Source organism: Montipora foliosa, chromosome 3 (genome assembly GCF_036669935.1).
Source record: "Montipora foliosa isolate CH-2021 chromosome 3, ASM3666993v2, whole genome shotgun sequence".
NCBI classification, from domain to species: Eukaryota; Metazoa; Cnidaria; class Anthozoa; order Scleractinia; family Acroporidae; genus Montipora; species Montipora foliosa.
Genome location: NC_090871.1, coordinates 124,435 through 134,434, shown reverse-complemented (window position 1 = coordinate 134,434; position 10,000 = coordinate 124,435). Strand labels below are relative to the sequence as shown.

The 10,000-nt window shown below is 40.3% G+C and overlaps 1 protein-coding gene across 1 annotated transcript in view; it reads right to left on the bottom strand.

The window, feature by feature from the left end:
• The window catches only part of LOC137994349 (serine-rich adhesin for platelets-like), a 16,112-nt gene extending 6,649 nt beyond the window's left edge, over positions 1-9,463 (bottom strand). Inside the window, exons 1-9 of the mRNA XM_068839923.1 lie at positions 9,429-9,463; positions 8,554-8,653; positions 7,838-7,917; positions 6,401-6,509; positions 5,256-5,346; positions 4,616-4,744; positions 3,607-3,735; positions 1,396-3,014; positions 601-633 (exon numbers count right to left, since the gene is read on the bottom strand). Coding sequence (XP_068696024.1) covers positions 601-633; positions 1,396-3,014; positions 3,607-3,735; positions 4,616-4,744; positions 5,256-5,346; positions 6,401-6,509; positions 7,838-7,917; positions 8,554-8,652 — 2,289 coding nt within the window. The 5' untranslated portion in view covers position 8,653; positions 9,429-9,463. The remainder of the gene's footprint in view (positions 1-600; positions 634-1,395; positions 3,015-3,606; positions 3,736-4,615; positions 4,745-5,255; positions 5,347-6,400; positions 6,510-7,837; positions 7,918-8,553; positions 8,654-9,428) is intronic.
• Positions 9,464-10,000: the final 537 nt, after the last annotated feature.

Below are 10,000 nucleotides of genomic sequence, written 5' to 3'. Positions count from 1 at the left end.
TACAATGCGGCGCAAAACGTTGTCACGCTACGTTAATTTGGCCTCATAACGTTATCCTTTTCTCTCAGGAGCTTTCTGCGACACACTTTTTGGTATAAAAGCTCAATTTATCACCAGAAAAGAGAAAGCAACGGTGCTTGCCCGTCGGACAAGCTACGATAAGAAAACGCTAGCCCGACAAGTCATTCCACTAGCCCCGGGCTATCGGACAGCACTTTCGTCGCGCCCTGGAGTGGGAGATTTTCCTGTGCGGCCCGACAAAAACTCAGTCAATACACATATGGGCTCTTTACACTTTTCATGAGCACTCAGAATATGAAGTTTGGACAAAATAAGTAGCAAGAATGTGCACAGAAAATTGATCTACAATGTTGTTTGCATTTGCTTTTCTGGCTGTAAATAACTTGGATGTTTTAAAGCGACGAAATCCTTTAAAGTCACATCGCACGGACCAATACGTGTTCCTAGCAGGGCCATACGGCTTTTTTCGGCCCTGATCGCTCCAATGCGTACGGCTCCTTACACGGGGATTTTCGCAATAATTTACAATGAAAGTGCGCGCGGGGCCGTATGGGCCATATGATAACAGAATATACTTACCTTAGAAGGTCGTGATGATTTACTTTTCTTTTCCTGTAAACAAGTGTTGAGACAACTGATTAGTATTGGTGCAAAAATGCAAACTCGTGGTACAAAATGTCACATGTATTTTTGAAATACAATAACTACTTTTAAGCTCTTTAGTTCACTCAGGATGGAACGAGTAAGGGGTGGCGCAGTGGTGAGAGGGGAGCAGAAATGGCGCAGTGGTGCGAGCACTCGCCTCCCACCAATATGGCCCGGGTTCGATTCCCTTTCCCGGCGTCATATGTGGGTTGAGTTTGTTGTTGGTTCTCTCCTTGCTCCGAGAGGTTTTTCTCAGGGTACTCCGGTTTTCCCCTCTCCACTGAAGAACCAACACTGTCAAATTCCAATTCGATCTGAAATGCACGGACACACGTTGAAGGAGCTCCTGAGCGCTCTTAAGGTGTTCCGTGGGTAAACAAATTCCATTTCCAATTCCAAGTATGAAAAAGAACTTTCAAGAACATTTAAGGACTTATTTTGATTTATTTTAAGGATTTCATTCAGTTCACGATCAAACCAATGCAATCTTGCCACTTGTTTATTTTCTCCAACCGATCTGCTTACCGGGGTGTTGCATTCGTGTAAAGAGAGGTTTTCCGTCGTATGGTAAACAGAAAACCATCTAAATCGTTTCTTTAATCAATCACAGGCTACGGCAAACGCTTGTGAGCAAATCCGATTATTTACCCTATTGGTGCGAGATTTTCTTGTCAGTTGAGCACACTAGAGAAACAATGCACAAGGAATAAAAAAGCTAATCGATTTTACCTTCGTTGAGTGAACTTCAAGCCTTCGTTTTTTTTGCTCTGGATAAGATGTTCCTTGCAACTTGTTGTCGCTTTTTTCCCTTGAGTGGGACAAATCTAAAGAACCTTCTTTCAAAAGGTCACTGCACTCCAACGATGTACTAGTATTGTTATTCTTGTTTTCCTGTGAATTTTGCAAACTTTTTGCAACACTCTTCGATTCCTGCCCTGTAAGATTCCCCCGAAACGAGTCATTAGCTTCACGATTTTTGTTGCAACATGTGATGTTGTCTTTACAAACGGTCGTATTCCCAAACGATGTCGAATTTTCCTTTGAAGGTTGTCTTTCAGTATTACCTTGATCAGTTAAACCAGACGCGTCATTTTCAAGATCTGAAGAATTTGAAGCTTTCTTCGCCAAAGTTTGCAACAAGTTAGATGCTTGAAAAGTGAAAGACTCTCCAGAATGATCACACCCAGATTTACGAGTTACAATCTCGTCAACCTGACTCGATGTTGGATCTTTAGTATTACTTGTTGCAGAAACTACTATTGGGTCTGTAAACTGGTGACACGAAGGAGCTTCAGAAACCCCTGTTGAGGTCGATAATGAATTGACGACTGGATCTGTTGGTGTCGCACATGAAATCGTGGGCAAGGTGGGCGGAACTGTACTGGCAGAGGATGTAACAAAGTTGTTACTGTTTGCAACTCCCAAGCGTGCCTGGCACAGGGATGTGTTGTCAGCAGCTGAAAGTGGGCAGGGTGTACCCAAAGTGGGAGAAAAAGTGGATAAATCATGACGAGAAAATGGTTCGGTAGTGGACGGTGATTCCGAGATGCCGGTAGAATTGACCGCTTCTGTGGTGGGGCATCTCGAAGTGCTGTTGAAATTGAAAGGATCGAGTGCAGTAGTAGTTACCATGGTGACATGATTACTGGAAAAAACCGGGCCATGTGAAACTCCGTCGGCACAAGTGACAGGCGGCAGAGAAGAGCCAGCAATATTAAAACCCACTGGGGAGGAGTCCGGAGAATTGGTGACTACGAAGTGAGGTGAAGCGCTGTAACAGGCGCTAGTTACTGTAACATCGGCAGGTACAAGGTAAGGGAAATTTGCCCTAACAATTGACCTGGTAGAGTTGGTAAGCGGAGCAGTGATGTTAACGTTACTTGTTGCAGTACATGCAGATGTCGTTAGCGCAGTCTGTTTAGGTGACTTCTTGGCCACAGCTTGTTTCGAATTATTGTTCCCTCCACTCTTAGACCCCGAACTTTTATTTTGTTCATTAATTTTTGCAAACTGCTTTGTGTTATTCTTTTTCCTTGATCCTTTCTTAGGTCCTCTTTTCTTTGGAACCGTTTCCTTTTCCGATGCAAAATTGAGTGCACGCACATAAGGAAGAGTTGAAGTGATTAAGGCGGGCTGATTGACCAGTGACTGCCTGCAAGGAAGTTTCTCACCGATGAGATATCTATTCGGCGAAACCTCAGCCTTCTTTGGCGGTGTATCGGAAACAAATTGCTCTGATACAGGAATGTTTGTTGAATAACCAGGCTCCATGGGTGCTGATTTCGTGGGAGTCTTCTTCGGAGGACTTCCTGCCAGTAAGAGCAAGGCATCCGTGACAATATTGGTGGCTGAGGGAAAAGATACATCAGTATGCGTGACATGAACATTAGGACATCAGAAACATAAGGGTCAACATTCGACATCTCCTTTAATTCAGTTGTGACAATGCCCTCTTTCCACAATTTCGGTTCTAGTCGAATAGCAAGACACAAAAATATTGTTTCATGGCCTGAGTGACCGATAATGATAAACACATCCTTTTATCGCCTGTACTGTAAAAAAAATGTAAATGCCTTGTTTGGGGAGGAAGTGTACTTAGCTTTTAAGCTAGTTAAACGACACTCTACTTAATGAATCTGAAATTGGCCATTCAAATAAAACATAACATGGTGAAAGTACGAAAATGGCAGTACGGCAACCAAGTCGCTGTTTACAAAGAGTGGTGGGAATTAACTTAGATACATGTACAACTGCTGCATTCAATAACAGGGTTAAATACCAGACACCTCCGGCCTGATCAACAATAATAAATATGTCACAACAACAGCACAGGTGCACTTTCCTCCCACGGCATCGTCAAATATTTATCCAGACAAAAGAATTCAGGATGACGCCCATATTGATCAAAAGGTCTAGAATCACTAAGAATACAGCACAAACCTGATAAATGTAAATTGGAAGACGAAGAATTTGCAAGGTGCAGCTGCTGGTTTGACGCTTGGAGTGTGCTATTTCCATTGCTGACCTCAGGCACAGAATTTGGTGTATCTAGGTGACTGTTTGGTGGTCCTGCGGGCATAAGAAAGTTAACTGTATTTAAGTATTACATGTACTTGTGACAAGAAAACATTAACCACAAGTCTGTCAGTGAATGCACTTCTACCATGCAGCAGTTACAATGTATATGAAAGAGAAATAATAACTTATTTTTCTGAGATGAAAGAGCATGATCCACTGATTACAGTGCTATGTCCGAGCACTGTTATTTTGACCATAGTTTAAATGCCGTTTATACTCAGTTATTAATACTTCTTATGTATTTCTCTGATCGTGAGTGGGTGGTATCCTGAGAATCTCGAAATCTGACTGGCTGGGGGAGCAGGCAGAATTTTCCCTATCTCTTGAACACGGCCATGGTAACAAAGGGTGCTAAGTGACGAGGGAAGCTGCGAATTTAATGAGTGAAGTTTCAGTAAGTGCCTTAATCGTTTTTTGCCGCTTGTTGCACTTTCTGTCAAAATTTAAAATTTTATCATACTTTTGTTGACACCTTGATGAGGCAATGTATAAAATAAAATTACGACTTTCCAAGTTTTCCTAGTAGTTTCTCCTACTCTTTAAAAATATAATTTAGAAGTAAATAAAAAGGTTATTTACTGGCCTAGTCGGTCTGTATAGGGAGAAACTGTTTCCTCAGTCTCGGCTGATGGCCGTACTCAAGCCTTCGGGCATAGTTTTTCCCTATGTAGACGTCCCAACCAGTGAATAACATACATACACCGTCTGTGTTTCATACCAAGTCCAAAGTCATAGTTTAAATCTTCTTTCCATTTTACACTACCTGTGCTAACAGCACACAGAGAGAGAGAGTGAATGAGCATTGATTTGCATACACTTCCAGGCAGATAAAAGAAAGAACAATCAGTTCTTTTCATAAGGTTACATGTACCTTGTGGATTCAACTCGGATGTCAGCTGAGAGGACAGAGATTTTTCAGATGCAAGACTTGCGTTAACAGGTATGATTGGTAACTGCTCTGCATTTGGGTCTGTTGCACATGGCAATGCATCCAATGCATCTGTTTTTAAGTAAAGTTAAATTGGGCAGTTGTTGGCCATTAAAATCAGTTCCTACTAATGCATTATTGTTGTATTATGTGCATAAGCAACACATGCCAGATATTTTTTTTCATTAGCACCTTTTGTCTAATAAGCAACAACACGCTGGCATTCATTTGTGCTTATGCTTATCACACAAGTGCAAACCTATAGACTACAGGCTGGCAAATACGAAAGCCGTAAAACAACTTTTGCGAGTTCAAGTTATTTATTTTCACACAGCAACTAAAAGTGGTGTAAGCAAGAATCACAAATTAAAGTTTGGTGGTTTGTGAAAGAGTATCCACGGGGCTGAAGAGTGTTGCCAAACTTACCCTAACCTTTCACCTAACATTTTAATAAGATAATAATCCTATTACCTAAAAAAAATGTTTGAAATGGCAGACAGGTATGAGCTACATGTACTTTGTGGAAATAAGAACTTGGGAGAATAAATTAATAACAAAATATGAGAAGTAAAATGTAAATTACCGAGTCCAAAACATGAGAACAGTACATCAAATGCCGGGTCTGCCTGCATCAGATCCATAATTTCTTTCACAGGGATATCACCGCCACAACCCTTGCAACAAAAAGAAAAGACAGCATCACAAGACAGCTAATACTGCAAATTACTGCAAATTTTTGCAGCTGACTTCCTGCACCAGGCTAGCATGATGTCAATAATTATTTAAGATGTCAAGACAGTGCCATCACAATCGCTGTCCAAACTGGTTTAAAAAACCTTGGAGATACATGTAAGAGCTGCCAGAATTCCACTGGCTGATTCATTTGCATAACCTCTCCAACAATGATCATAAAATATATAAAAAAAAGGAAAGGAACTTTATTTATTAAGTGCCTAATCTTCTAGCGCCGTAGGGCACTAATCGGGGACACTGTAAATTGAAATTAACAAGTTAATGCAAGTCAAATCAAATGTTGGTTTTTGAGGAGAGGGGAAAACCAGATTAGCCACAGAAAAACCTCTTGGTGCAGAGTAGAGAACCAACAAACTCAACCCACATATGATTCCGAGTATGGGAATTGAACCTGGGCCATATTGGTGGGAGGCGAGTGCTCTCACCACTGCGCCATCCCTGCACCTCCGTAATGCAAATAATATGTTAAATTTAAAATCATACTGAAAGGAGGAATGAAGAGATGGTTACCAGTCAACCCTATTGCGGAATAAGAATACATGTAGTGTTTTTGATGATTAAACACACAGCGTTATGTTTGGCACTTTGAAGCAACAACGATAATAAAGATATGTTTAACATCCACTCAAAAACTGTCCCCATTCAATCCACTGACTCCTATGAGTGGAACTCTGTCTAATACCAGATGATTTTACTCGTCAGTGGGGGTGGTCAAGGGCTGTTGAGGTGTCAATGGGTTAAAATAGCTTTTTAACAGGTGTTTGACAATTTTAATGCAAAATATCTCCATAAAAAACGAAGGATTTCTAACTTCTATTCCACATATTCCTATTCCTGAATACAGTCAATCGAACGCACCCAAGTAACAATAGACAGGATCGCAGTGCCTAGAGTTGTTCAAAGTTCTTACACCCCATTGCTTTTTGCTCTTAAATACAACCACTTGCCTATCTGAAATGATATACTTGTCCTTACCTGGTTTGTTGCCAATGGAACATCTTCACTGCTGGCCTCAGTTGTTGTCATGCTTTGTGTGGAGTCCAGGATACTAGGGCTGTCATCATTGGGAGTCTGTGTTCTCGTGCTACAAAAATCCACATAGTATATTAAGGACGGTGACTACTAATTCAAAGGTATTTTTGCACGGTTTACTGAATATGCGGGAAAAGCAGATCTAAACAAATGTTATTGAAATTGAAAAAGAAAACTGGGGGTAACCATGCATTTTTCGAAGATAATTAATCAGCGATATTTGTAAAAAGCTTTAAAATAGAAAGCAATGTACACATGGTGTTCTTTTTCTAATTGAAGCTTAATTATCTCTGAGAAATGTGTGGTTACCCCAAATTTTCTTTCTGGATACTAACAGCACTTACAAGGTCTGCTTTCTCTGCATAGTTTTGAAATGCACAAAAATATCCCTGTATTAGTAAGCACCACCCAAAGAAATACGAGTATCTTGAGATGCGCAGAACATAATTATGCGCAATAACAAGAGTAAGCACCGTCCTTGAGACACACATGTATGACTTCAAATTAATGCTAGTCTGCTTTGTAGTCCATTTCAGGTCTTATTTAAGACGTTTGAAGCCCAACACATGTGAATAGGTGGTTCTGGGAATGGGCGCCCATTAAAGCCACAAAGCAAAAAAACTACACCTTGGTTTAAGAGGTTTTCTTAGTTTATGTTTTGCCATTGCTAACAACTAACTGCCATAGGGATCATTTCCTCGAGGTATAAAACAAAACGATTTCTTCTACCTGCCATTTAATTTTCTAGTTTCATGGATTTGCTTACAGTTGTACAAGTCATGTACCTCTTGAAAAATTTTCCCAAAATGCATAGACCTATTTCAAAATGGCAGCCACATGAAATATTCTTTTGTTCTAATGCTAATAAGCCTTTCTAGCCTCACTACGATGAGCAAAATTAATTTCAAAAGAATATTTGTTTCAAAATGAGGGCAGTAGGTCTAATTAACATAAATACAAAAGAATGTATAAATGTGGTCACCATTTACTAAAGTGGTCCATTCTGTTCAGGTAAGGGTCAGTGTCCTCAAGAGCAAATTACCCACAAAGCTGAGTTGGTTTCTTAGCAAGTTGCCCTGTATTAATAATTATAATACCTCTTAATACCTCTTAATGCACTTGATGACTGTGTTTGCAGGGTGTATTAAATAAATTTTAATGTTTCAGCATGGACGTTCCTCTTGTAGTAACATTATTATCAAAAAGATGTCGTGATCCTCAGAAAAACATCAAAGGAAACAATTCTAGTACCGTAAGTTGTTTTCCCAAGGGTAATAAAAATTAATCTACATCTGGAAATTCACCAGGCTCTTCTGAAGAACATGACTGCCCAATCAGCAATTATTGCTTACATGCTAACTGGGAAACAAAACGTTTTACCTGCTGACAATTTTATTGATGTTTTCTGCCATTTTCTCTTGTAACAAAGGAGTGTTGAGAAGTGTTCCCAGAAAGGATTGCTAAAGAGAAGAAATGACTGATTCAGTGATTAATGACAAGAAAGTTGACTTTATTGTCTGTTAATGCCTCATAAAAATAATCTTCTGTTAACTGTCTGTAAGATTTGATTGCTAAGGCTGCCTTTCCTATGTGTGCCTTTCTTATAGACTTTATGAATGCCTGCTGCCTACTCAATTTGTAACGGCACATCTAGTGCATGATTAAAATAATTTTTTCCGTTGACACATGGGGTCAAAGAGAGGAGATCTGAGGTTTTGTCCTACATGTACATGTATTTCCCAAGACCAATAGTCAAACACAACCACCCAAAATGACAATCAACAGAGCTACGGTAGATGCTGAGAATTCATCAAACATGATACCTTCTTCAAGTTCTTTTAAGACCCCAGTTTTTGGTCTGGTCAGGGTTCTAATTCATGACCTCCCTTCTACAGGTGTAGGTATTTCGTGTACTCTACCGACTTTTCACACAAACGTTTATTTTGTCAATTGTGTGTTTTGTTAGACAAGTGCTTGTCTCTAGCAAATGGCAGTATTACATTACAAAATTATTAGAACATAACAAAGGTCTTTTTTATCTACCCCCTCTGGTACAAGGTCAATTCCAATGGTACCTCTAAAAGAAACAAACTCACTGGAGTTAGTGTATCTGGTGTACAAGTGATATCCGTTGCAACATTTTGATTGACAGACTGTGGAACTGACTTGACAGGTGAATCAGCCACTGCAGACATACTGTAAACAAAATTAATATAACAGACTTAAGGTTTTTATGCTTAAAATACTGTCAGTTCCTTGAAATTTTTGTAATTTAAGAGGGCCACTGCTACCGACCTGATTGATCACAGTCCACTAGATTAATGTATAAACATTTATCCTTTAGATAGAATTATCCACCCCTTGAATAACTGAGTCCTGTTCATTTGGTGTACAATATCCCATTGATCAATGTTACTATTTTAATAGGGTTAAACAACATCGTCGCTCTTTGGAGGTTGGGTGCCCGAAACATCCTGGAGCTTCCACTATTGACAGCCAGCTCCAAGATGGAGACTGCACCGATGTCTGGCAAACCTGACAACCCAGCCATGAGCCCCCACGCCCCCGAGAAGAATGGGCACCCGTCACACTGATACACAGTGGAAAGCAGAGGGTGGGGAGGGAGGGAACAAAAACCGCTGAACGCTCCACACACAATGCTCCTACTTCCCGCCACACTGATAAATAAGCGATACAACCCAAAGCACAAGGTATTCCACGCATGCGCCAGTATACTACAACCACTGACCAATTGGCTGCAGTCCCTCCTAGTTGTTTACTTGGTTAAACTTCGTTTAACCTCATTAAATAGTACCATTTAATAGTACCATTGATCAATGGGATATTGTACACCAAATGAACAGTACTCAGTTGTTCAAGGGCTGGATAATGCTATCTTAAAAGTTGTTGAGGGCACAGTAAAAGAACATTCTCAGTTTCACACTCATTCTGCTCTAAGGCAATCTCGTACCCAGAGTCCTCTGGCTTTTTGGTCAGCGGGTGAGCACCCTGGAATGATGGACTCCATTTTCCCAGAAAACATCCGTTCCGGTTTTATGGCGCATGCTTGAGTTTAAACGGACACAAAAAAGAGAAAACAGTAAACATGGGGGGTTGAAATTGTTTGAGAAAAAACTACTTTAGCCTTACACACCATAAAAGAAACTGGAGAAATGATCATTGGCTTGCTGTAAGAACTAAATAAATCTAAGAGGTGAACTGACAGTTTGGCCAAATCATTCTGCACAAAACCATAGGTTATTAAAATCCTCTTGTCAGGGTTGTAGCTAAGGAAAATGCATGTTGGTTGAAAAGTTAGGTGAGACAGCTGATAGAAGGCAGGGGGGGTGGTCTGGGGGGTCTTCCCCGGGAAATTTTTGAAATTTTGAATTTGATTTGGTGCCCTCTGGTGCAATCTGAGGCCTCTGAGATACAAAAAGCAACAAGACTCTTTTATACAAAATTATTATCTTCTTCCTCCCACTCCCACATGTACTGGAGACCTGTTTACGACAGCTCATTTCCGATCTCTAGCAATGCCAC